The 27,899-nt window shown below is 42.9% G+C and overlaps 1 protein-coding gene across 2 annotated transcripts; it reads left to right on the top strand.

The window, feature by feature from the left end:
• The first annotated feature begins 3,555 nt into the window (after nucleotides 1–3,555).
• On the top strand, nucleotides 3,556–27,899 carry NAAA (N-acylethanolamine acid amidase). 2 transcript variants are annotated; one of them, XM_068975477.1, is made up of 11 exons: nucleotides 3,556–3,758; nucleotides 4,343–4,507; nucleotides 7,319–7,445; nucleotides 13,725–13,815; nucleotides 15,365–15,441; nucleotides 19,482–19,654; nucleotides 20,008–20,070; nucleotides 21,319–21,385; nucleotides 22,621–22,649; nucleotides 26,490–26,598; nucleotides 27,441–27,899. In XM_068975477.1, exons 1-10 carry the CDS (start codon nucleotides 3,556–3,558, stop codon nucleotides 26,563–26,565), a joined length of 1,071 nt encoding a protein of 356 aa, XP_068831578.1. In that variant the 3' UTR covers nucleotides 26,566–26,598; nucleotides 27,441–27,899. The 2 variants fall into 2 exon arrangements, with proteins under 2 accessions (XP_068831578.1, XP_068831579.1); XM_068975478.1 differs by lacking the exon at nucleotides 3,556–3,758 and adding an exon at nucleotides 3,933–4,002.

The following is a 27,899-nucleotide window of genomic DNA, read 5'->3' as shown; positions in this document are numbered from 1 at the left end:
CCAAAGTACTGGAGCTTCAGCTTTAGCATCATTCCTTCCAAAGAAATCCCAGGGCCGATCTCCTTCAGAATGGACTGGTTGGATCTCCTTGCAGTCTAAAGGACTCTCAAGAGTCTTCTCCAACACCACAGTTCAAAACCATCAATTCTTCGGCACTCAGCCTTCTTCACAGTCCAACTCTCACATCCATACATGACCACAGGAAAAACCATAGCCTTGACTAGACGAACCTTAGTCGGCAAAGTAATGTCTCTGCTTTTGAATATACTATCTAAGTTGGTCATAACTTTTCTTCCAAGGAGTAAGCGTCTTTTAATTTCATGGCTGCAGTCACCATCTGCAGTGATTTTGGAGCCCAAAAAAGTAAAGTCTAACACTGTTTCCACTGTTTCCCCATCTACAGATCTATTCATTTGATACATTTATGGTTGTTTTAAAATTTGTATTTGTTTTTAATTTTTTTTTAATATCACTCCTGAAATGACAGGAAATCTTTTTTTTTTTTTTTAATGCAAGTGCATTTCTTTGAACCCAGCTAACATATTGGCTCCCTTGATTTTTTTCTCAATGCACCTTTGGCTAAAACAGGCAACTGCTGTTACTCAGGCTTTGTAAATGGGCAAATTAACATCTGGGTCTTCAATTAAATTTTATAGAAAGACTAGGAAGAAACAGGAACAGAGGCTTGAAACTTCAGCCCAGTGACACGCAAGCCATAAAAATGGAGGAAATCCGTGAACATATGACATAAAACGAACCTATCTACCAAACACAAATAGAGAACAGATATGTGGTCACCAAGGGGGGCAGGAGGAGGAATGGATCAGGAGTTTGGGGTTAGCAGATGCAAACTGCTATTTTATATAGAATGGATAAACAGCAAGGTCCTACTGTTTAACACAGGGAGCTACATTTAATATCCTGTGATAAATCCTAATGGGAAAGAACATGTACAATGTAATCACTTTGCTGTATAGCAGAAATTAACACAGCACTATAAAAATCAGGAGTAGTGATGGTGTACTCTAGTTGGTAGAGGGGTGGCTGAAAAAAAGTAAGCCTTACTGAAAAAAAGCAAACTTTCCAAATTCTCCCTACACACTTCACAAACAGTGCTAACCATTAAGGAATGTTTCTGTCTTATTAAGTCTGGTGATTTTTCCTAAGACTAACATGTTTTGTCTCCCTTACTGGGAACACAGAAAGGTAAAGATGCTTCAAGTTACTGATTAGGAGGTGGAATTTGGATTCTGGCAGTCTGGCTTTGAGGCTAGTTCACCAGTGATGAGACCTCGGGCAAATTACACAACATTTCTTATCAGGAAAAAGGGAGAGAGTCGGTAGAACCTATCTTCTGGCTTTCCTCCCCACCCCCCATTTATTTTTTACTGAAGGGTAATTTCTTTCCTAAAAGATGATGCTATTAAAGTGCTGCACTCAATATGCCAGCAAATTTGGAAAACTCACCAGTGGTCACAGGACTGGAAAAGGTCAGTTTTCATTCCAATCCCAAAGAAAGGCAATGCCAAACAATGTTCAAACTACCACACAATCGCACTCATCTCACATGATAGCAAAGTAATGCTCAAACTTCTCCAACTAAGGTTTCAACAGTACGTCAACCAAGAACTTCCAGATGTTCAAGCTGGGTTTAGAAAAGGCAGGGGAACCAGAGATCAAATTGTCAACATCCACTGGATCATCAAAAAAGCAAGAGCGTTCCAGAAAAACATCTACTTCTGTTTTATTGACTATGCCAAAGCCTTTCATTGTGTGGATCACAACAAACTGGAAAATTCTTAGAGTTGGGACTGCCAGATCACCTGACCTGCCTTCTGAGAAATCTGTATGCAGGTCAAGAAGCAATAGTTAGAACTAGACATGGAACAACAGACTGGTTCCAAGTCATGAAAGGAGTACGTCAAGGCTGTATATTGTCACCCTACTTATTTAACTTACATGCAGAGTACATCATGAAAAATGCCAGGCTGGATGAAGCACAAGCTGGAATCAAGATTGCTGCGAGAAATATCAATAATCTCAAATATGCAGATGACACCACCCTTATGGCAGAAAGCGAAGAGGAACTGAAGAGCCTCTTGATGAAAGTGAGAGGAGAGTGAGAAAGCTGGCTTAAAACTCAACATTCAGAAAACTAAGATCATAGCATCTGGTCCCGTCATTTCATGGCAAATAGACAATGGAAACAGTGGCTGACTTTATTTTCTTGGGCTCCAAAATCACTGCAGATGGTGACTGTAGCCATGAAATTAAAAGACGCTTACTCCTTGGAAGAAAAGCTATGCCCAACCTAGACAGCATATTAAAAAGTAGAGACATTACTTTGCCAAAAAAAAGTCCGTCTAATCAGAGCTGTGGTTTTTCCAGTAGTCATATATGGATGTGAGAGTTGGACTATAAAGAAAGCTGAGCGTCGAAGAATTGATGCTTTTGAACTGTGGCGTTGGAGAAGACTCCTGAGAGTTCTTTGGACTGCAAGGAGATCCAACCAGTCCACCCTAAAGGAAATCAGTCCTGAGTATTCATTGGAAGGACTGATGATGAAGCGAGACTCCAATACTTTGGCACCTGATTCGAATAACTGACTCATTGGGAAAGACCCTGATGCTGGTAAAGATTGAAGGCAAGAGGAGAACGGGATGACAGAGGATGAGATGTTTGGATGGCATCACCTACTCGATGAACACGAGTTTGAGCATGCTCTGGGAGTTGGTGATGGACAGGGAAGCCTGGCGTGCTGCAGTCACGGGGTCGCAAAAACTCGGACACGGCTGAGCTACTGAACTGAGCTGAATTGCTTTACAATGCTGTTGTGGTTTCTGCCGTACATCAACGTCAGTCATAATTTTATGTACCCCCTCCCTCTTGAACGTCCCTCTGCCTCCGTCACCCCCACCCCCACCCCATTCCATCCCTTGTAGGTTGTGATACAGTGTTCTGGCTTGTTTTGATGGTTAGATGAGACAGAAAGGGCAAAAGCACTTGGCACATAGATGTTAGCTAAGTTTTTAGCTTTTTAAAAGAAACTGAGAAGTAGGATTGTTGAACTCAAAAGCTCTCCTTCCCCTTATAAAATCCATATAAACTTTTGAAGAATTTAAATAAAAGCAAATGAGGTGGGGGTAGGAGGACTCTTCCTACCCCAATAGAACTGTCCCGCTTCACCGCTGAAATCATTTTCTCAAATACCCTCTACGCCGCCGATTACACGCTCTCGGCCGACCAAGGGTGGGATGGGGCGGGGAGCGGGAGTGAGAAACCGGCGGCCGCATTTATCATCCCGGGACCTGGAACCCCGCCGCACGCTTGGCCGGGGGCGGGGACGCGGGCGTGGTAAGGAGGCATCCGGGCGGGAGCCCACAGGCTAAGCTAGAGAGGCAGCTCTACTCGCAGTTCCGGGTCCCGGGGATTAGGCGGGCCGAGCGGCGCGCAGGCTCCCCCTCCAGCCCCCAGGCTCCGCCTCCTCCTCCTTTTCCAGAGCTCCTCCGGGGCGCAGCGGGTGGCCGCAGGGTCGCAATTGTGGCCGCCCGAGCAATGAGAGCCGCCGGCCCGAGTGCGCGCCCGGCGCTGGCGCTGCTGCTACTGCTGGCCGGAGCCGAGGTGTCGGCCGCCGCCGCGCCCCCTGCACCGCCGCTCTTCAATGTGAGCCTGGACGCGGCTCCCCAGCTGCGCTGGCTGCCGGTGCTGCAGCACTACGACCGGGACTTCTTGCGCTCCGCCATGGCCCATATCATCGGGTGAGCGCCGGCGAGGGGGCGCGGGCGCGGGTGGGAGTGTGGGAAAGCCCAGACACGTGCTGCCCAAACATTCTCCAATCCCCGGGCGTCTCGAGTGGCAGCGGGTAGGGCCGCCCAGAACTGGCATTGGCCACTGCTCCAGGCCGGCAGCGTCGGGGTTGGGGAGTGACCCGGCGCAGCTGGTTTGACTTTCAGGTCCGGTGTCACCAATGGCACCCTCGTCCAACAGCTATTCTGGATCAAGGTAGCGCGAGGATTGTCACCCGGGCTGTCGCCCCGGCTGCTCAGCTACAGTAGGGAACGCACCCCTACGCACTCCTAGCAGGCCTCGAGGGACCCCAGGCTCACCCCTTTGGGAACCACTCTCCGTCACCCTCTTTCCCGCTCTTGGATGTTCTTTTCTCTCCTGGACTCCGCGTTCGGGTGATGCTGTCTGGACCTGGATTGTCAGCTCTTTGGTTAAGGGGGGCATCTAGAACTCACCGCGAGGAGGAAAGCTTTAGGTACCCCCCAGCACCCCCAGTACACACGCATAGTACCGACCTCCGAGCAGATCAGACACCCTCGTCGTTTTTCCTTTCTAGAGATTATGTCCCGCCGTGGGTCCTTGCATTGATCAGAAAAGTCGTCCGGGAGCTGGAACTCTTCCTGCCGCAGCCCTTCACCGACGAGATACGCGGCATGTGCGACGCCCTGGACTTCAACCTGGTCGACTGCATTCTTCTCAACCTGGCCTACGAGTTCAGCGCGTGAGTGCGCAGCTCTAGCGCGGATTAATTTGCGATTTAGCGGGGATTCCGGCGACATTTGAGTGGGAGGAGATGTGCTTTCAGTGTGATAAAAAGAGGGTGCTGACCGGGTTCCCCAGAAACCTGCAGTGCTTCCTCTTTGCTTCTCTGGGTGAGTCTGAGCAGCAGATTATGAGCTTCAAGAAGAAAAGCACCTTCTCTGACCTCAACACTGAACTGTTCTTGGAGAAGCCCCCTTTTTTCCTTTCTCCAATCCGGGTAGCCTCCCACTTTCAAAACTCTGCTAACACGTAGTCTTCCAGGAAAGTTTTGAAATAATCCCCCACTTAAGTTAATCTAGTGACTGTCCAACCTTATAGTCAGGGGGTTGTCCCAGCATTCATTTGTTTCTCTGACTTTATCCCTCCATGTTCATCATGGCTAGTGATCATGACTCCTCTTTCTCAGCCCATTTCCTCCGGCGGTGGGAGCACAGGCTACGCTGTTCTGGCTTGCAGAGCTAGCCAGTATTTGATACCTGCAGTGGGCATGATCGGCTGTGGTGCACACAGGGGAAAGCAATGCGGAGTGTGCGGTTGATCCCAGGCAGAGTGAGGGGGGAGCCTCAAGTCTGTAGGCTCAGTAACAGGTCTTGGAAGTAAGAGAGATTTGACTTGATTTCTGTCTTCAGGACTTACTGTTTTGCCACCAGACCAGCTTCATCTAGTAACATCTTTCAGATACTTATAACTTCTGCCTGCAAAAATATTTAAAAAAAACTTTTTTTTTCCCTGTGGATAATGAAATTTTACTGCTTCTTGGCACCTCCTAGAATACCTAGGCAGTATAGGTTAAGAATCACTGTGACTGCCATCCTCTTCAGGAAATATTTTAAGACACAGATAGACACAATTACGTTAAAGTGCTTTTCAATTGACCTAAGTTAATTTTGTCATTCTTTGTCTCCTACCCCAATCTTTTTCCTATTCTGACATGTGACTTTCTCAATGAAAAAATCAGCTATTTTCATTTTCCTCTTCTTTTGTTGGAGTTACTGTATTCAAACCAACTAAAGCAAAAGTTCTAGTAAAAAAATTCTAACTTTTGGATTTAATTTTAAGGTATATACTGAATTGCCTGACAAGGAAAAGCACCATCAGATTCCACTAGCATTAACAAAGGAAATGTTTTGTCCTCATTTCCAGTATAAGACTTTTTGAATAAGATTAAGCAAGACTGTGGTTGTTCAGTTGCTAAGTCATGTCCGACTCTTTGTGACCCCATGGACTGTAGCACGCCAGGCTCCTTTGTCCTCCACTATCTCCTGGAATTTGCTCAGACTCAAGTAAAACTAGCTACCCTTTATTGAGCCTACTAGGTACGAGGCCCTGGAGATGGTATTACATTTTGTAATGTGGAAACCAAGCCTCAAAGGGGACAATTTGCTGAAAGTCAGGTGCATGTTGAGTCATCAGAGCTGCTGCTAAAAGCACGTGTCCCCAGTGCACTGCGGCGCATCTCCCAGAGCAGAGCCCAGCTCCCTAGCTGTCGCCTGTGCTTGGGGGCCTCTCATGAAAAAAAACATTTGGCATGACACAGAAGAACTGTTGCCTGCCCAGTTTTGAAAAATCACCTTTGACAGAAAGTCTACAAACTTTATCAACTTCCGGTGTTCTGTCAGTTCCCTTCTTGACATGAACTCTTTGAAGATCAGAAACACTGATGGTGGTGGTGGTGGTTTAGTTGCTCAGTTGTGTCTGACTCTGTGACCCCATGGAGTGTAGCCTGCCAGGCTCCTCCGTCCATGGGATTCTCTTGGCAAGAATACTGGAGTGAGTAGCCATCCCTGTCTCCAGGGGATCTTCCCAACCCAGGGATCAAACCTCCGTCTGTCTTATCTCCTTCTTGGCACCACTGCCAAGAAGGTGCCACCAGAAACCTTGGAAAAAATTAAAACCTGACCAAGCTTCCTTTTTTAAATAATAAAAAAGTAAAATTTGTTTTCTCTTAATTAGTACTATGTAATAATAGTACTCTTAAAAGTACTATGTAATCATTATGGAAAATTAATAAAGAAAATTAACCACAATCCTGTTACTCAGAAATGACCATCTATCCTTCAGGATATTTCCTCTCAGTTTGTGTGTGTGTGTGTGTATCTTTCCCCTGCCCTAGAATTGAACATGATATATTTAAATATTTTTATGTAATATTACATATTCTCAGGGAATATGGACATTTAGACATCTTAACAAACCTCTTCCTCTTTTCCTCAAAATACATCTCTCCAGCTGGTAGTTCTTAAAAGATTCTTTTCTCTTGTTAGCTCTGTGCAGGGAGCCCTAATGAGGACTGGAAAAGTGCCAAACCCCTAAATTGTTTGCCCCTTTCTCAAGAAGAGAAAGTGAAACTGTGAGGCAGAATAGTTTGGTGTCATTGTACTTGTTCTGAGAAATTCGGAAGAGAGATGAGCTTCAACCAGCTTTGAATAGCATGTTAAATAGATACATACTTCCAAGCAGAGGAGCAGGCAAATTTAAGTGAGCCCAGAATAGGTCCATTTCAGATTTAGATTTAGGATGCAATTCTCATTCAGTATGTTTTCAATGTCATGTGTGCTGAGAGCAAAGGTCTAGTAACGCTGAAGAAGCACTAGAGCTGTGTCCAGTTGTCTTTTTCATCTTGAATTATGAATCCATAGGATTACATAGCATATGTGTTCTTTATAAAAGGGGAAAAAAACACTTTGAGGATTTATTTTTTAAATAAAAAGCTCATTTCCTTTTTCTTGTTTTTGTTGTTCACTCATGTTGAACTTTTCCCTTTTCCCAGATTCTGCACCAGTATTGTGGCTCAGGACTCCAAAGGCCACATTTACCATGGCCGGAATCTGGATTATCCTTTTGGAAGTTTCTTACGCAACTTGACTTTGGATGTACAGTTCATAAAGAATGGGCAGGTATAGTCCGTATAGTGTAAGATTCAGAAATCAGAGACTTGCTAACCGGTTGGCCATGACTTAGATGGTCTGCAGCTTAAGTGCGTTATCAATTTAAGATACAAAAAACATCAAGCTCCTGGAAAAACAAAACTATGGAGAGATTTACATCAAGTATGCCTGTAGAAATGAGAGTCATTTATTATTATTGAGCACCTACTTACAGAGCTCAAACACTTTTCCCTAGGGAAATCTCTATGGAGCTATGATCAATCATCTACTTGGTTTCTTTCTTTCTTTTTTTTTTTTTTTTTGCTGAACCATTCAGCATGCAGAATCTTAGTTCCCTAACAGAGATGGAACCCCCACCCCCAGCACTGAAAGGGAAAATTTTAACCACTGGACAGCCAGGGAAGTCCCAGTTGTCTACTTATGATACTAAGTCAGCTCTTTGCTTTTCCATGTTCAGGCTGCTGCTAGAATAGGGAGGGGCTGGATAGCACAATGGCTAGGAACATCTACTTTGGGGATCTAACAAGGCTGGGTTTAAATCTTACTTCTGTCACTTCCTTTGTGAACTTGAAAAATTGCTTATACCCATTTTGCAGATTACAGCTCAGAGAGGTTAATAACTGCTTTATGGAGATAGTTATAAAGGTTAAATGAAGTGATCTATGCAAAGCATAAGGTCGATGCCTGATAAATAGTGGCCAAATAATAAATAGTTCTTTACAACTATAATTAACCTAAACTACTCTCTTTAATATTTAAGAAATTAAATCTTTTTATTTTCATCCTGCTGCTGCTGCTGCTGCTAAGTCGCTTCAGTCGTGTCCGACTCTGTGCGACCCAATAGACGGCAGCCCTTCAGGCTCCCCCGTCCCTGGGATTCTCCAGGCAAGAACACTGGAGTGGGTTGCCATGTCGTTCTCCAATGGGTGAAAGTGAAGTCGCTCAGTCGTGTCTGACCCTCAGCGACCCCATGGACTGCAGCCTTCCAGTCTCCTCCGTCCATGGGATTTTCCAGGCAAGAGTACTGGAGTGGGGTGCCATTGCCTTCTCCAAGTTTCTTTAAAAGTACAACCAAATGTGTACTGTTGTCGCATCTCTGTGTAAATATCTAGGGATATAGTAGTAATCAGTGTTTGCTGAATACCTAAAGCATATCATTGCCATGAAACAGAGCAGAGCATCCGAAAGTCAGATCTTGGCTTTGGGGGGAGAACATTGTTTAAGGATTTTATTTCATTTGTTCTTTGCATTTAGAGGTTGAGTCACAAATACTAGAAACTCATTTACTGAAAACTCGTTTGCTTTTACAAACGATAATTGTCATAAGCATTCAAACAGTACAGAAATTTAAGGTGAAAGTTTCTCCTTTTCCCAATTTCATTCCTTCACTTCAGCACTATTACCAATTTGATTTGTAGCTGAAGATTTACTTCAAAAATGGTTTTAAGTGGTAGCAATATCCATGAAAATAAATTCTGAAAGGACACCTGACAAAATGTTAGTAATTATTACTGAATGAGGAGACACTAATTGTTTTCGTTTACTACTTTATGCTTTTCTCCATTATTCTACAGTAAGAAAAAATTCTTAAAAATTGACATAAGTGCAATAAAAATAATTTCAACTGCTCCCTCTAGACTCACCCTAACCAACAGTTGTTCCATTTGTTTCTGTTACTCCTAGAGCTCCTATGGGAAACAGTCTTTTGGTTTGGCTTTTCTCAGTGCTCAGGCTATTATTATCAAATTTAACTGTTTACACTTGGGTATTGTCTTTCTGATGAGGGCTCATGACCAATAAATTGTTTTGCTAAATTAAGAACAGGTTATCTGGTTATCCTGGGACTTCCCTGGGAGTCGAGTGGCTAAGACTCCATGCTCCCAATGCAGGGGGCCAGGTTCCATCTCTGGTCAGGAAACTATATCCTGTATGCTGCAACTGAAAAAAAAAAAAAAGATGACACAACCAAAGATCCTGCATGTTGCAACAAAGACCTGGCACAGCCAAATAAACAAATATTAAAAAATAAAAGAACAGGTTATCTGCCCAATAACAAGTTATCCACTGAATAAGCTCTTAAATTCCTTATGACTATACAGTGGAAGTAAGAAATATATTTAAGGGACTAGATCTGATAGACAGAGTGCCTGATGAACTATGGACGGAGGTTTGTGACATTGTACGGGAGGCAGGAATCAAGAAATCATCCCCAAGAAAAAGAATGCAAAAAAGCAAAATGGCTGCCTGAGGAGGCCTTACAAATAGCTGTGAAAAGAACAGAAGTGAAAAGCAAAGGAGAAAAGGAACGATACAAGCATCTGAATGCAGAGTTCCCATAGCAAGGAGAGATAAGAAAGCCTTCCTCAGTGATCAATGCGAAGAAATACAGGAAAACAATAGAATGGAAAAGACTAGAGATCTCTTCAAGAAAATTAAAGATACCAAGGGAACATTTCATGCAAAGATAGGCTCGATAAAGGACAGAAATAGCATGGACCTAACAGAAGCAGAAGATATTGAGGTGGCAAGAATACACAGAAGAACTGTACAAAAAAGATCTTCGTGACCCAGACAATCACAATGGTGTGATCACTCACACTCACCTAGAGCCAGACATCCTGGAATGTGAAGTCAAGTGGACCTTAGGAAGCATCACTACAAACAAAGCTAGTGGAGGTGATGGAATTCCAGTTGAGCTATTTCAAATCCTGAAAGATGATGCTGTGAAAGTGCTGCACCCAATATGCCAGCAAATTTGGAAAACTCAGCAGTGGCCACAGGAGTGGAAAAGGTCAGTTTTCATTCCAATCTCAAAGAAAGGCAATGCCAAAGAATGCTCAAACTACCGCACAATTTCACTCATCTCACATGCTAGTAAAGTAATGCTCAAAATTCTCCAAGCCAGGCTTCAGTAGTACATGAACTTCCAGATATTCAAGCTGGTTTTAGAAATGGCAGAGGAACCAGAGATCAAATTGCCAACATCCGCTGGATCATGGAAAAAGCAAGAGAGTTCCAGAAAAACATCTATTTCTGCTTTATTGACTATGCCAAAGCCTTTGACTGTGTGGATCACAATAAACTGTGGAAAATTCTAAAAGAGATGGGAATACCAGACCAGCTGACCTGCCTCTTGAGAAACCTATATGCAGGTCAGGAAGCAAGAGTTAGAACTGGACATGGACCAACAGACTGGTTACAAATCGGGAAAGAAGTATGTCAAGGCTATAAATTGTCACCCTGCTTATTTAACTATATGCAGATTACATTATAAGAAACACTGGGCTGGAAGAAACACAAGCTGGAATCAAGATTGCCAGGAGAAATATCAATAACTTCGTATGCAGATGACACCACCCTTGTGGCAGAAAGTGAAGAGGAACTAAAAAGCCTCTTGATGAAAGTGAAAGAGGAGAGTGAAAAAGTTGGCTTAGAGCTCAACATTCAGAAAACTAAGATCGTGACATCCGGTCCCATCACTTCATGGGAAATAGATGGGGAAACAGTGGCTGACTTTATTTTTGGAGGCTCCAAAATCACTGCAGATTGTGATTGCAGCCATGAAATTAAATGATGCTTACTCTTTGGAAGGAAAATTATGACCAATCTAGATAGCATATTCAAAAGCAGAGACATTACTTTGCCAACAAAGGTCCGTCTAGTTAAGGCTATGGTTTTTGCAGTAGTCATGTATGGATGTGAGAGTGGATGATGAAAGCTGAGTGCCGAAAACTTGATGCTTTTGAACTGTGGTGTTGGAGAAGACTCTTGAGAGTCCCTTGGACTGCAAGGAGATCCAACCAGCCCATCCTAAAAGAGATCAGTCCTGGGTGTTCATTGGAAGGAATGATGTTGAAGCTGAAACTCCAATACTTTGGCCACCTCATGCGAAGAGCTGACTCATTGGAAAAGACCCTGATGCTGGGAGGGATTGGGGGCAGGAGGAGAAGGGGACGACAGAGGATGAGATGGTTGGATGGCAGCATCGACTCAATGGACATGGGTTTGGGTGGACTCCGGGAGTTGGTGATGGACAGGGAGGCCTGGCATGCTGCAGTTCATGGGGTCGCAAAGAGTCGGACACAGCTGAGCGACTGAACTGAACAGAACTGAATTAAGCTCTTATTCTTATCTAGTAGTGATAGTTTTAAAAGTATTTTCAGATATAGGACTTCCTATGATCTGCATAACAGCCCTGTGAAGTGGACTCAAATCAATACTTTCATTCTTATCTGCTAGATGAAAGGGCCCGGCCTTAGACAGTGATTTGCTCCAAACAACAGGAGGAGATGAGGCAGAGGTGGGACCAAACCCGGGCCTTCAAGCAGTTTTCTCCACAAAACTCAGACTGTAAATTAGTCTGCTGCCCCAGCTAAGAGTTTATGCAAAATGACCTGTCACAGACAATTGAAAGCATTCATGCATGCTCAGTCACTAAGTCATCTCTGACTCTGCAACCCCATGGACTGCAACCTGCCAGGCTACCCTGTCTATGGGATTTCCCAGGCAAGAATATTGGAGTGAGTTGCCATTTCTTCCTCCAAGGTATCTTCCCAACCCAGGGATTGAACCTGCATCTCCTGCATTGGCAGGTGGATTCTTTACCGCTGAGCCACCTGGGAAGCCCAATTGAAAGCATTGAAATTTAGAAATAAAAGCAATTTTTATTGAACCATATGAGCTGGGCACAAGATACAATATCTTACAAATTCTATCTTATAGTTATAATTACATATTCTAAAATATCTGGGAAACTGCCAGTGATTTTGATTTTTATAACTTTAATTTTCTGAACTCTTCAAAAGTGACACGAAAGTGAGTGTCAGTGTATCATGAGAATGAAGTGACCATATGATTACTTTTTTCTTCCTATAGTTACATTTTGCAAGGGCTTTAATAATGAGTAGATTTGTTACCATTTTACCTCCATGAATGGAAATGGGGAGAATTCATGAAAGGCCCTCAGTGTGTCTTGGGTAAGAAGTCATTTAGAAAATTGAGGCCACTGCATTTTCTCTTGTAATTTAGCCACTTTAAATTATTTTATAATCGGACAAGGTGGAAATATACAGCTAAGTGAAAAGTTACTGGCATAAAATTCAGCTTTTTAGGGAAAAATGAAGCTATGTCCATTCATTTCTCAAAATATAAAAATATTAGTTCACTTTTATTGCACCATATGAGCTGGGTACTCTTCTAAGTACCTCTTTGAAAATTGAAATCTGGGGACTTCCCTAGTGGTTCCAGTGGTTAAGACTCTGTGCTTTCAGTGCAAGGAGTGTGAGTTCAGTCCCTGGTCTGGGAACTAAGATTCCATATGCTGCGTGATGTGGCCCCCCAAAAAAGAAAAATGAAATCTGGTGTCTGAAATAGCTAGTAGAGTGTCTTTTATTTCCTCACGGATATAGTAATGTCTTGCAGTCACTGGAGTTCATTTCTTTAATTTAAAGTGGGAACAAAGCAAATAAATAAATAAATAAAGTGGGAGTAATCCCTAGAACTCATGGAATAATCAGGGGATTAAGTGAAAGATGTATGTAAAAATTTTTTTCATAATTAAAATTTAAATTTGATTATTACTAAACAGTTTCACTTGTTTCCCTTTACTTTGTAGAGTTTATAAGAGCATGATATTAATTTCTTATAACTGAGTCAAGACAAGTTTTTAAATGGAAGCCCATTTGCTACTTCTAGGATGAGCTTCTTTTTTTCTGTATGGAGCAGTTTGATGAAGCTTATTGATCCCTTCTTAAAATAACGTTTTATAAATACATAAAGTGAAATGTATAACATTGTGAAGAAAACCAGTTATATTGAAATACAGCTATTTCTATATTATACTTTTCTTAACACATTAGCTAGTAAAATTTAACAGTGGGTCTAATAACTCCACCATAAATGCAGAATGGTGATAAGTATGAATGATATTTCAAGATATGTATGTATGATGCCATTATGTATGTGAAAATACCTGCAATTTCTCCTGGTGATGAAACCACAGGCACTCTATAACTACATGAGTTCTTGCATTTATTCATTACAGAGGGAGTAAAATTTCAGTTAGAAGTTAGTGAAAATAAAGATGTATCTTTTTTTTTCCTTATCCAAGGTCACAGATCCACTGACTTCTGTCCCTGGGCCCTCAAAGTTAAATCTAGAAGGCTATTTCAGAGTATTAGGATGGAACTTAAAAGAAAAAAAGAAATCCATGAAATTGGGGGGCAAAACAGGTATTTCAAAGTACTTTTGGTTTGAGTAATGAGATGATATCTTGTCTCTTGATTTCAGATTGCCTACACAGGAACCACCTTTGTTGGCTATGTAGGATTATGGACGGGTCAGAGTCCACACAAGTTTACAGTTTCTGGTGACGAACGAGGTACTCAAATTCCCAAACATTTTGAACCTTATCCCTGTTCAGTTTTATCCAAGCACGTCATGCAATCAGCCAACAGAGCGCACGGAATACCTTCCATGTTCCATGCTTCCGTTTCAGTGGCGGATGGTGGGCAGTGTGCATGTGAGCAATGAACGTGATTTCAGCTACTGATAAGTGCTCCCAAGAAAGTAAAACAGGAAGATGTGGTAGAGAATGAAGCTGGGCATGGAGCAAGTACTGCAGGGATAGGGTCAGGGAAGGCTTGACCTACATGACCCAGGTCTACAGAAGCTGGGCGAGGAATTCCAGAAACAAGACTGTAAGGTGGCTACAGGATGGAGTAAGGGGGAGTATATTAGAGACGGAGGAGGAGGCTGAGGCCAGGTGCAGGGTGTGAGGCCAGGTGCAGGAAGCCCCTAGGAAGATTCTGGGGCTTCCCTCGTAGCTCAGTTGGTAAAGAATCCACCTGCAATGCAGGAGACCCTGGTTCGATCCCTGGGATGGGAAGATCTCCTGGAGAAGGGAACGGCTACCCACTCCAGTAGTCCATGGGGTCGCAAAGAGTCAGACACGACTGAGCAACTTTCACAGGAAGATTTTAGGCCAGGGTGAACAGATCTGTTTTGCTTTTACATTCTCAACTTTCATTTGGTTGCTTTATAGAGGCTAGATCGTGTTGGGTTAAGATGGAAACAGAAGACTCTCTGGAAACGATTGCAGTCGTCAGAGGATATAGTGATGGCATTATACAAGCAACATCTGTAAAGCGCTTTACCATTTTCTGTGCATTTTCTCTAAATTCTCTCATTAGACCCTCCCAGCCGTCCTGTTAGTTAGGCTGGGCTGATTTTATTAACTGGATCTATTATGCAAAAGTGGAAACTGAAGCTATAAGGTCAAAAGACAGCTAGTAGATGGGAGAGATGGTTCTCAAATTGATCTCCTGGGTCCTTGCCTCGTTGCTGTATTATACAGCCCACTGCCATGCCCCAAGGCTCAGGGGAAACCACTCAGTTACCCAACATGTGGGAAACCCTGAGAAAACTAGGCTCTGTCCTTGGTCTCTGTCCTCGGGAATTTGCAGCTGAATAAAGGACAAAGACATATACCAGAAGTCTCTTTATTTCCGTTGATGTATTCTTACCTTTTTATATAAGCCTGACCAGGAAGATGCTGGTTGAGGATGTATCTGTGTCCATAATAGTTCTCTATCCTCTTATATTTCTTCATTTCCTTAAGTGTCACCTGAGAATGAGACTAATTCTCAACCAATGGTAACCAAAGCACAGCATGACAGTTACTAAAGTTTTACAGAGAATGAACAAAAGGGGTTTTGCTTCCATCATTTTGTGGCTTAGATTGTTTAACTGATAGTTATGGTATGATCAGGTTAAAAAAGTAAAAAACAAACCTCTTTTAAACCTTAACCGGATGAAAACTAGTTCTATCATTGGCCTGCTAAGATTGAGTTAAAATGCCTGAACAATAAAATGTGCCTCTGGGGCAGCAATTCTAGTGTGTGTCAACATTATGATTCCTTCCTTGGCAGATAAAGGCTGGTGGTGGGAGAACATGATTGCAGCCCTTTTTCAGAGACACTCACCAGTCAGCTGGCTTATCCGAACTGTGAGTATTTTTACTGTCGCGCTCACCTCATCCTAAGGGCTTCCCTGATGTCCAGTGGTAAAGAATCCCGCCTCCCAGTGCAGAATATGCGAGTTCATTCCTGGATTGGGAAGATCCCCTGGAGAAGGGAATGGCAACCCACTCCACTCTTCTTGCCTGGAGAATCCCATGGACAGAGGAGCCTGGAGGGCTACAGTCCATGAGGTTGCAAGAGTTGGACACGACTGAGCAATTGAGCACATGGCACACACAGAGCGAGAGGAGAGGGCACTCCAAGGTGCCCAGCAAGAGTTTGGTCATAGGCTCCAGCTTTCCACAATAGCTGACTGCGGTAAGAGATCAAAGCTTTTCTAAGAATGTAGATGTACCCTTCTTTTAGAATCTCCAACTGCAAATGCATTCATCTCCATTGGCAAGTATCTTAATGAGCAAAACAAATGTGCTAGAAGATAACTCTACACACAACAAAAGGAACATCTGGCTTTACATTACCTGTTAGTCAGCAGAGTTCCAAGCCACGTGTAAATTGTGTTCTGACCACAGGAAGCACATTTTTCTGGAGGATACCTCTGGTGAAAGGAGCTGGCCCTGCCTCCCTTTTAGCCTTTTGGGTCTTTCCTTGTCCTGCTGTAAATAATCAAGACTCTCTAGGCTTGAAAATTTCCTAAACTTTTTACTTGAATATTCCCTAAATATGTTAATAAACACTGCACCCTTCACATATTTTTAAGATGATTTCTAAAGTATTTCATCTTAAGATTAAAAAGCTGCAAAAATCTAGTGTATTGGACATGTTGACATTTAAAAATAAAACTAAAATGTAAATCTTACCAAGGGAATCTAAATACCAAGAGTGGTTTTTTTTCATTTTATAATTTACATACAATGAAATGCAGAAATATTAAGGGTTTTGTTCAATGTGTTTTGGGAATTTTACACACTCATTTATCCATCCATGTAACCACCAAACATACACAAAATATAGACCCTAACAACTAAAATAAAATGTACAATGTAAGAGTTGTGAGCTAAGTTTTATTTGCAGCAAAATGAGGAATATAGCCAGGGAGTCATCATCTCAGATATCTCTGAGAAACTGCTCCAAGAGATGGGGGGAAGGTCGGTATAATATATGATTTCAGTGAAGGGGGAACGGGCTGTCAAGCACTTCTTTTGGCAGAGGCTTGCCGCTAGTCAGAAGGAGCAGATGTCATCATTGATGATTTTAATGCTTTTCTAGATATGAGGAAATGAAAGAATTGGGCTCATAAAATCTTCTCCTGAAAGTAACTCTTTGAAGGCCCTATTCTGCTGGTTTTTTCCGGAGCACAAAACGCCTCATTCCTCATCTCTCCACCTTGAACTCCTTTTAGGGTGTGTTGAAGGTCAGCGACTGCAGTGGCTAGTGACCTGATTTCTGTAGAGGCACACAGTGGGTAACAGTTTTTAGTTGGCAGATGTTTCCAAATGTCCCTGGTAATTTTCCCTAGTGCTCCTTTCTAGGCAACTTCCAACCTTCTTTGACTCCCCACCTCCTTGCCAGGCATCACTCTGATTTCTATCAGTATAAAAAGTTTTGCCCGTTCTAGAATTCATATACCCAAAATCATACTATATAGACTCTTTTTCTTTCACTCAGCATGTTTTTCAGACTCATCCTTATTGGCATCACTAGTTCATTCCTTTTTATTATTGAAGATTCAGTTGTATGAGTATGCCACAATTTATCCATTTTATTGTTAATAAATGGACATTGGGTCATTTCCAGTTTGGGGCTGTTGAGTTGGTTTGTTCTAAACTCAGCAAAATTACATGTGAGGCAATAGGAGGTGATATTGCAATGGAATATGTGATGGAATATGTTTTGGATTATGTTACCTATAGCATCCCCAAAGTGCTAGTGAAGAATTCGTTGCCTCTAACAGAAATTCTGTAAGAACAAAGCAAAAGAACATCAGTAAGAACTACTGAAAGTAGCTGGACTTTCCTGGTGGTCTAGTGCCTATGAATAAGGCTGCTGTATAAATTCTTGTACCAGTCTTTTTGTAAACTTGAAGTCCAGTTTAGTTGGTTACGTAAGTACTTAAGAGTGGAATTGTTGGGTCATAAGGTAGATGTATATTTAATTGAAGTAATGCCATGCAATTCATATGCCATACTATTCACCCGTTTTAAAGTATACAGCTCACTAGTTTCTAGTGTAAGTCACAATTATGCAGCCATCACTACAGTCAGTTTTAGAACATCTTCATTCCCCTGGAAAGAAACCTGCACCCATTAGCAGTCACTCCATTTCCTCTGTTCCCTGAGATAGATGAGGTTCCTATCTCCCCCTCAGTGTGCTGCTAGGGTGAATAATAGCAGTCACCACTGCCTTCAGTATTTCTTTCTTTTTTTTTTTGTTTTGACTGCACCATGTGGCACGTGGGATCTTAATTCCCTAACCAGGGATTGAACCCATGGCCTCTGAATTGGAAGCACGGAGTCATAACCACTGGACCACCAGGAAAATCCGGCTACTTTCAGTATTTCTTGCTGATGTTCTTTTGCTTTGTTCTTACAGAATTCTGTTAGAGGCAATGAATTCTTTGCTAGCACTTAGAGGATGCTATAGGTAACATAATCCAAAAAATATTCCATCACATATTCCATCACAATATCATCTCCTATTGCCTCACATAAAATTTTGCTGAGTTGAGAACAAACCAACTCAAGTCTCACTACCCCACCCTGACAGCAAGCGATATGCATAAGGCTGGGAAAAGTCCACAAAGCTTGCCGTGGTTAATGGTTTATGGTGCTGAATGATGGCACCTTTGCAGACACCAGCGTTTTGAATTGTTCTTTTGTTTGCCCTCTCCCTACCCTTGACACTGGGCTTTGGCACTATTCAGGAGGGTGAGATGGCTGTACCCTCTAAAAGTGATGAAATAGTGTTGGTGAAGGTGCAGGTGGGAGGGACTGGCCCTCTAGCCAGGACATTCTCCAGCAAGCTGAGCTTGAGGAAGGAGTACACGTGGAAGCAGAAGATTTGGAAAGTGATCCCCTTAACCATCCGTGTTGCAGGCCTGCGAAAGTGTTCAGGAAGTCCAGTTCAGCTTGCCACTCTAACCCAGCACGCTCTCTTTCCTCTCCAGCCCTTTGCCAATCTGTTCCACTGAGCTGAAGCTCTTCCCCACCCCCACTCCCAACCCCACACAATCACTGCTTTCTCTGGTCTGACTTCTGTTTGTCTCTCTGACCTCAGCTCATATGACACCTCCCTTGGAGGTCTACTCAGTGGCCTGGGTGAGGACCCGTCCCCTGCTGTGACTTCCGCAGCATCTCCTTCTCTGGTGGTGACACTCATTACCTTGTGTCGCTATTGCCTGTTGACTTTACTTTCATCTGTGGAAGTTTGGGGAGAATAAGGACTGGGTCCATCATATTGACAGCTCTGTTGCCACAGCAGCGCAGTGCCTGGCACATAGTATAGGTATTCAGGAAATGCCTGCTGAGAGAACAATTCAGTGAAGAACACGGGGAGACCTTTGCAAGGGTGATCTGCTTTGAAATCATACAGCCTTTGTTTTGGTGAGCAGGGTCTCTCACCCAAGTGAAGTGAAGTGAAAGTCGCTCAGTTGTGTCCGACTCTTTGCAACCCCATGGACTGTACAGTTGATGGAATTCTCCAGGCCAGAATACTGGTGTGGGTAGCCTTTCCCTTCTCCAGGGGATATTCCCAACCCAGGGATTGAACCCGGGTCTCCTGCATTGCGGGGGGATTCTTTACCAGCTGAGCCACAAGGGAAGCCCTCTTACCCAAAAGAACACCTCAAAGTTCTCTTCTTTTGTGAGAAAAATCCTCCTGCTGTTGCCTTTCCACTGGAGCTTCCTCCATCTCAGGAGCCCCAGTGACAAGGGAATGAGGTCAGAGCAGTTCAAGATTATAGCCATGGGTTCATAGAGCAGGAGTATATGTTTTGGACCAATTGTCCATCACCTGGTGTGGGTAAGTGACAACTATGATGATGGTAATGCAGGTTTGTCTTTCTGTTCAGACTCTGAGTGAATCAGAAAACTTTGAAGCAGCTATTTACAAACTGGCTAAGACTCCGCTTATTGCTGATGTTTATTACATTGTTGGCGGCACATTCCCCAAGGAGGGAGTGGTCATCACAAGGAACAGAGGTGGCCCCGCAGACATATGGCCTCTAGATCCTTTAAATGGAGCGTGAGTAGAATTAAAGGCTCTGGTCATTTTGTATCAATAATCTTTTTTTTTTTTTAATTGATGAGCCTAGAGATACTGTTTATTTTTATATGTGCTTTTTCTTTAGCTGTGTCCCAGTTGACCTCAGGTAAGACAAGATGATGGGAGGGATTGGGGGCAGGAGGAAAAGGGGACGACAGAGGATGAGATGGCTGGATGGCATCACCGACTCAGTGGACGTGAGTCTGAGTGAACTCCAGGAGTTGGTGATGGACAGGGAGGCCTGGCGTGCTGTGATTCATGGGGTCGCAAAGAGTCAGACATGACTGAGCGACTGAACTGAACTGAAGACAAGATGATGTGCTTTGTTGCAGGTGGTTCCGAGTTGAGACAAATTATGACCACTGGAGGCCAGTGCCTAAAGGAGATGACCGAAGGTAGGCTGTGCACGCTGCCTGGTTTGCAGTGTTTTCTTGTGGTCAGAAGAATGTGCCCCTACTGCTCCAGGGAGTGGAAAGGACTACAGGTGCTGTCCCCTCCCAGAAGATATACCTGGGCCCCCGGCCAGTGCCTCGGCCAGGGGAGTGTAGTATGTGGTAGAGAGCATGACAGGAAGCTGGCTGGGAGTTGGGAGGACGAGGTTGATTCTGGCCTCGGGGGCAGGAACCCTAGACTTCACCACCAGCTCTGCTGATGACTCACTGGGTGGCCTCTTGAGCCTCTGTTGACCTGTCTTCCCCACCCCACCTCTTTTTTATTTTTTATTTTAAAACTGTTTATTTTGTATTGGGGTATAGCTGATTAACAATGTTGTGATAGCTTCAGGTGAACAGCAAAGGGACTCAGCTGAATGTATACATGTATCCATTCTCTCCTAAGCTCATTCCTATCCAGGCTGCCACAAAACATTAAGCAGAGTTCCTTATGCTATACAGTAGGTCTTTCCTGGCTCCCCATTTTAAATATAGCAGTGTGCACATGTCCATCCCAAACTCCCTAACTATTCCTTCTTCCCTGGCAACCATAAGTTTGTTCTCTAAGTCTGCAAGTCTCTTTCTGTTGTTGACACATCTTTAAAAGGAAATGATGGAACAAGATTCATGGTTTTCTATGTAAGACTATTTTGGGAAGGAAAATATTTCCTATACTTAAATAAACTGAGGAATTCCCTGGGGGTCCAGTGGTTAGAACTTGGCGCTGAAAGCCTATTCTGAAATCCTATGTGGGAGCCTGGGTTTGATCCCTGTTTGGGAAACTAAGATTCTGCACATGGCCAAAAACACAAACATACAAACAACAACAATAAATAAATAAAACTGGGTGCTTTAATTTCCCTTCTAATTTTGAAAAACTCTAATTATAATTCAGTGTGTCCCCAGAGAGCAAGTAGTCATATACTTTTCCTTGATTTTACTGGCCCACATGTTGGACGGCAGCGGGTCAGGTCACAGCAAACATTTCCCCCATCCTGCTTCCTTGAGCAGACGGGGCCACTGGGCCAGGCTGTTGAGTGCCTTTACCATGGTGCTCTGAGACAAGGCAGCACATATGTGTGGGGGCCAGCGTCTGTTCAGAGGAAAGGGAGATACTGAGGCTAGGCTTTGTATTGAGCCTCCCCAGATGAGAGCTGGAGGGACGCAGCGTTTCCTGAAGTGCCAGGTGACCTTTGATCATTGTCCTTACAGAACACCCGCCATCAAAGCCCTTAATGCCACGGGCCAGGCAAACCTCAGCCTGGAGACGCTCTTCCAGGTAACTTGTGTCACAGTGTCCAGTTTTTACCCAGGATGTTTGATGTCTTTCTCAATAGTGATTAAAACATATTCTCTGAAATCAAACATTGTTAAAGTTTTACCTGGTTGAAAACATGTCAAAGAAAAGCCAGATGACATTTTCTGAGCTTGTAACCATGTAGATTAACGTGTCCATCTTAACCTTTCTGCATGTAAAAAAGAAAAAGGCATAATTGTGACATATGTTCATTTGTTTAAAAGTAAAAATAAGAGAAAGGTTTCAAAACTCTCACCCCGAGATAAACCAGTTATTTTTTTCCTGTAGATATTCTGCATGTATTTCTTCTATCTTTTAATAGTCTTTTATTTATTGGTCTTTTATTATTTTATTGAAGTATACTTGCTATAAAATACTGTATAAGCTTCAGGTATACAACATAGTATTCTTGCCTGGAGAATCCCCAAGGAGAGAGGTGCCTGGTGGGCTGCACTCCATGGGGTTGCAAAGAATCAGACACGGCTGAGCAACTAAGCACAGCACAGCATACAACGTAGTGTTTTTAAAGGTTATAGTCTATTTCTAGTCATTATAGCATATTGGCTATATTTCCTGTGCTTTATAATATATCCTTGAATCTTATTTTATATAGGAGTGTGTATGTCTTAATTCCATACCCTTAATTTGCTCCCACTCCTTCCTTCTCCCCTGTAGTCTGTTCTCTTGTCTATAAGTCTATTTCTGTTTTGCTATATACATTCATTTTTAATTTTTAGATTCAATATGTTAGTGATATCATACTGTATTTTTCTTTCTCTGCCTTATTTCACTTAGCATCGTCCCCTCCAAGTCCACCCATGTTCCAAATGGCAATATTTCATTCGTTTTTATGGTTAACTAGTAATCCACTGTGTGTGTGTGTGTGTGTGTGTGTGTGTGTGTGTGTGTGTGTGTGTGTGTGTGTGTGTATTCACATGGCAACCCACTCCAGTATTTTTGCCTGGAAAATCCCATGGACAGAGGACAGGTCCAGGGGGTTGCAAAGAATTGGTCACGACTGAGTGCACATATCCATTTATCACATCTTCTTTATTCGTTTGTTGATGGACACTTATGTTGCTTCTATATCCTGGTAATTGTAAATAATGCTGCCATGAACATTGGAATGCATGTAACTTTTTAAATTTTTAGTAGTCTTTTTAAAAATTAAGTTTATGTATTTGTAAATGTCTTTTAATATGACTTTTCCCATGCAGGTCTTATCAGTGTTTCCAGTGTGTAACAAGTAAGTGCCATGTTAAGCATGCGTCATGCATCTCCCCAGCACGGTCGACTCTCCATGCACTTTTGGGCTCAGCAGGGACCTGAGGGCCTCCCACAGAGCAGGTTGTCTAGGTGCTGTCAACACCACAGTGACAAAGTCTCTGTTCTCCTGAGACCAGCATTCTACTGGCAGGAGCAGGGAGGAGGCAGGGAGGGGAAGATAAACTCATGTACCGTGTCAAATGGGAAGTCCATGGAGAAAACCAAAGGTAAGGAAGATAGAGTGATCTGGAAGAAGAGGGCATGACATGTTCATCCTAAATCCATCTGCTAGCTGGGGGCCGCCCTCCCTGGTTGTGAGCTCCTTCATGTCACTCTGAGGACTAAACTATAGTCACCGTTGGCTTTCCTTTATCTCCCCGGGGAGTTTCTGCTACCCTCATCCTCATTTCACAGATGATTCAGTGCCTAAGTGAATGATTCTCTTTTAGCCTGTGCCCTTGACAGTAGCATTCTGTGAGCTGTGGCTTCTCGGATCTACAGGCTGGGATTTCACCCACCTTCTTTTCTGAGGTGAATCGCTGGGCCGTGTTGCCGCTGCCATAGGAGGCTCTTAGTTAAACTTGAAGTGAAGCCCCTGCCAAACTTGCACAGGACTCTCTCAAGGTCCACCATCACCATCTTAGCAAGGCTAAATGGGCCGATAGCTCACTCCTCAGGGCCCCCTCCCCCTCCCAGTGATGCCTGATTGCCTTATCAACACCTGAGGCCAGCTCATGGGGCAGGGCTTAACTTACTAATATAAAAGAGGAAGCAAGTCAATACAGAGTCCTGTCTCCTTCTTATACTTCCATAAATTCCTAAGCCCAGCATTTCCTACTTTCTCATCATCCTTGCTTCTTTTTCCAAGGCAAGAATATTAAAATGGAATTCTTCAAGAAATAGTCTAGTACAGATAAAATTTGTAAAGTGAGTTTTAGTTTCAAATACCCAATTGATTTTTTTCTTTGAAAGGATCCTCTTTTCCACAAATGTAAAACAGCAGTTTTCCTGACGGCCTCTAGAAGAACTTTTGTAGTACTTGGGTGTTCTAAGATTCCTTAGGTACAATGATACTTTCTTTTTTTAAAAAAAAATTTGTTGGAGTATAATTGCTTGACAGCGTTGTGTTAGTCTCTACTGTACAGCAAAGTGAATCAGCTGTATGTTTACAGTGACATTTTAAAAACTGGGGTTACTCTTCTCACTTTGCACCACATCAGGAATATATCTCTTTGGAATTGTTTTTAAGCATGTCCAGATAAAAAGATAATTGTTAAAAATTTCCTGTAAACATATTCTAACAGCCAAAAACAGAAAAATTAGTATTTTCCCACTCTAACAAATGAGTTATTTGGGTCAAAAGTGACCCAGTACTGCACTAGTGAACTAGCTCGTTGAGGGCAGGGAGAGCAAAAACAAAAGACTCTCCTGATTTGTAGCATGTATCAACTTCCGTGGTGTAAATACCTACCCTGACCTACTTCAGGATTACAGTTGGCTCATAACCTTCCTGAATATTTAACCACTGATTCTCACTAGCCTCCTGGAGTCAGCTCCAACCCACTTCCACTAGGGCACAATATTGCCCTTTCAATATTCATTTAAAAAATATATGAAGACCTATTTTTGTGTTCTTATAGTTTTTTAACAGTTATATTAATGATGTTTCTTTTAAAGATTAATAGTATAATCAATATTTATTTTAATAAAGCAGTTTCCGTACTGTAAAGAGCCCATATAACTTTAAATAGTCTCATCATAGACAATCAAATGTAGTATAATTGAGTTAAAAATTCTTCAGTTGTTTTCTCTCATTAAAACTCTGAAATAAATATTATTAGTACATTATTCCCCTCCCACCCCGCTTTTTATTATTTTCCTTGGCCTAATTCCCAGAAGTAGGATTACTGAGTTAAAAGACTACGAATGTTTAAATGGCATCTGAAATGCTTTGGCAAAAGAGATTTGTCAGAAATTCTAAAGTTTACTAAGAAGCATTTTTCTTGACTGTGTAATTGAAAACCCAAAAGGAACTACGTTTAAATGATAATGATCCCTGAACCAGAAATAACACAGATCCCTGACTCTCAGGCCCTTTACATGTAATGATTACTATCAACTAAGGAATCAAGATTGCAGGAGAAATATCAATAACCTCAGATATGACACTACCCTTATGGCAGAAAGTGAAGAGGAATTAAAAAGCCTCTTGATGAAAGTGAAAGAAGAGAGTGAAAAAGTTGCTTTAAAGCTCAACATTCAGAAAACGAAGATCATGGCATCTGGTCACATCACTTCATGGCAAACTGATGGGGAAACAGTGTCAGACTTCACTTTTTGGGGACTCCAAAATCACTGCAGATGGTGATTGCAGCCATGAAATTAAAAGATGCTTACTCCTTAGAAGGAAAGTTATGACCAACCTAGATAGCATATTGAAAAGCAGAGACATTACTTTGCCAACAAAGGTCCGTCTAGTCAAGGCTATGGTTTTTCCAGTGGTCATATATGGATGTGAGAGTTGGACTGTGAAGAAAGCTGAGTGCCGAAGAATTGATGCTTTTGAACTGTGGTGTTGGAGAAGACTCTTGAGAGTCCCTTGGACTGCAAGGAGATCCAACCAGTCCATCCTAAAGGAGATCGGTCCTGGGATTTCTTTGGAAGGACTGATGCTGAAGCTGAAACTCCAGTACTTTGGCCACCTCATGTGAAGAGTTGACTCATTGGAAAAGACCCTGATGCTGGGAGGGATTGGGGGCAGGAGGAGAAGGGGACGACAGAGGATGAGATGGCTGGATGGCATCACTGACTCGATGGACATGAGTTTGAGTGAACTCCGGGAGTTGGTGATGGACAGGGAGGCCTGGCGTGCTGTGATTCACGGAGTCGCAGAGTCAGACACGAATGAGCGACTAAACTGAACTGAAGTAACTGAGATCCTGTTCTGGGAACCCTCATTACCCTTGGATGAGCTCTGCATGTGCTCATAGTGCTGTCTTCAGTCCGGTGTACGATTCAGCTGCAGGGTACCAGCACCTATCCCTAAATAGCCTGGCTCCAGATGCTTTGAGCATGAATCCCAGCTAGTGTCTGGGGCAAGAGGTTGATGAAAGGAATGAAGTGAAGTACCTGAATGTGTGTGCGTGCACACATAGAAGTTTTGGGGATCTCTTACTCTACAGAATGTTGAATGAGTGACATTGTACTTTTCATCCTTAGATTAGGCAAGTGGGGCCCCAGTCTTGATTCTTGAGCTCTACGGGCCCCACTCTGGCCTTCCTCTGACTCTCCCATGATATAAGGAATCCACTCAGAGTCTGACCCAAGTACATAGGACCCTGGACTTCTTAGCCTGGACAGCACCAATGCCATTTCTAGGGCCTGTGCGGTCTGCTTCCTAGTGGTGGTCTCTTGAGGGCAGTGTGCAGCCAGTGTGGATGTTGTGTCTGGTGGGGGATGGCTGGGTGTCGCAGTTGAAGCCTGGATGTAACAGTGGAGTGTGCACACACGTGCCACTTGTGGGCCAGGCAGAGCGAGGCTGAAGGCCAAAGCCAGCTCTCCCTCCTGCCACGGAGGAACTCAGAGGGATCTGAGAATTTTAAATTTAAACTCAGCCTCCCACAGTGTTGTCAGAATAGGAAAGAACACTTTGTGTGGTTGCTTGAGTTATAACTTTTAATTATTCTGACATACGTGGATCTTGATTTGTATTCTTGTCCCTGATCCCAAGTGTTAGGGGAAAGGCTTGGGATTTTTTTTTTCCCTCTTTGGATGTTAGAGAAAATGATGTGTATATTAAAATTCCTCTCTTTATTTTCAGCTATACAATCTATACTACCGTAATGAGTGCTGCCAACCCAGACAAGTACATGACTAGGATCAGGAATCCAAGTTAAAAGCAGAAGAGAGAGTTCACCTATTCTATGAAGGTTTGCTAAAGTTGTTGTTTTGTGTTTTTTTCCCAAGGGGTGGGTCTAGGGGCAGGTAGATGTGTGTTGGTATTTCTCCTGAAAGACAGTGGCATCCTCACCATTTATACATACATAATATTTTCTGACAGGTGTCTGGTGTATGGTTGTCATTTGCGTCAGGTTCTTGTTGCAATTGGGCTTCCCTGGTGACTCAGATGATAAAGAATATGCCTGCAATGCGGGAGACCTGGGTTCGATCACTGGGGTTGGGAAGATCCCCTGGAGAAGGGAATGGCAACCCACTCCAGTATTCTTGCCTGGAAAATCCAATGGACAGATGAGCCTGGTGGGCTACAGTCCATGGGGTTGCAAAGAGTCAGATATGACTGAGGTGACTGCACGTACTCATTGTCACAATTTGGTATTTAATTTTAATTGTTTGACTGAAAGCTAATCATCTGATGCCCAGTGACCTTTGCCCTTTATTAAAACCTGCTTTCAGGGCAAAGTGTTACCTCTTCACTTACACAGAGGGGCAAATATCTGTAAGACTTCTGTGTGTCCAAAGAAACAGGGAGGCAAGCCCAGTTCCTTTGCAGACAGACCCTGAAGGACCAAGGACACTCAGAATTTGTTGTACGCATCAGTGAGTCTATAGGTGAGAGGAAAGATGTGAGGAAGAAGCAGGAGTCCTTTCTGCTGCCCCTAAAATCAAATAATCTTGGCAGCCACTGATGGACAGGACACCTTTTCTGATTGCAAGGGTCTTCTGAAATTTATAAACCTAGCCTGATGTTTGGTCATTCGCTTATGAGAATATTAAAATCAGTTTAAATTAAGCCTGTTTTTTTTCCTTACAGATCATTTTTTTAAATGAAATTTTTGAAGAACTGAACTTTAAAAAATAAAGTGAAAAGATTATATTTTATGACCAATACAGGCTTCTTCCTCATTAAACTTTTCAACCTTGTGCAATGGGACCAGGAGGATCCGTCTGGAGCTTGTCATGGTAAAGTGGGTAATGGGCGTCCTTTCTTCAAGGTTTGCCTTGACCTTCTCCGAGCTTCCTCTATGCTAGCTTGAACAACTCAAAGATAATTTTTTTGATCTCAGAGGGCAAGCCATATCCTCAGGCTTTATTCCCAGCTTCTCACCATTATTTATACCTATGTGGTCATATCTCAGCTTATAAAGAAATGAGCAGGTAAAACCTCCTTATTCATTAGGAAGTGCTTCTGGAAGTATCTCCAACCTTAAATAAAATTAACAGCAATTATTTTTAAGCAAAGAGAAGTTTATTAGGGAATAGCAGAGGAGTT

The sequence above is a fragment of the Capricornis sumatraensis genome, chromosome 7 (assembly GCF_032405125.1).
Source record: "Capricornis sumatraensis isolate serow.1 chromosome 7, serow.2, whole genome shotgun sequence".
Lineage (NCBI taxonomy): Eukaryota > Metazoa > Chordata > Mammalia > Artiodactyla > Bovidae > Capricornis > Capricornis sumatraensis.
Note: the sequence above shows the minus strand (reverse complement) of the source record. Positions and strands in the feature narration are given on the sequence as shown.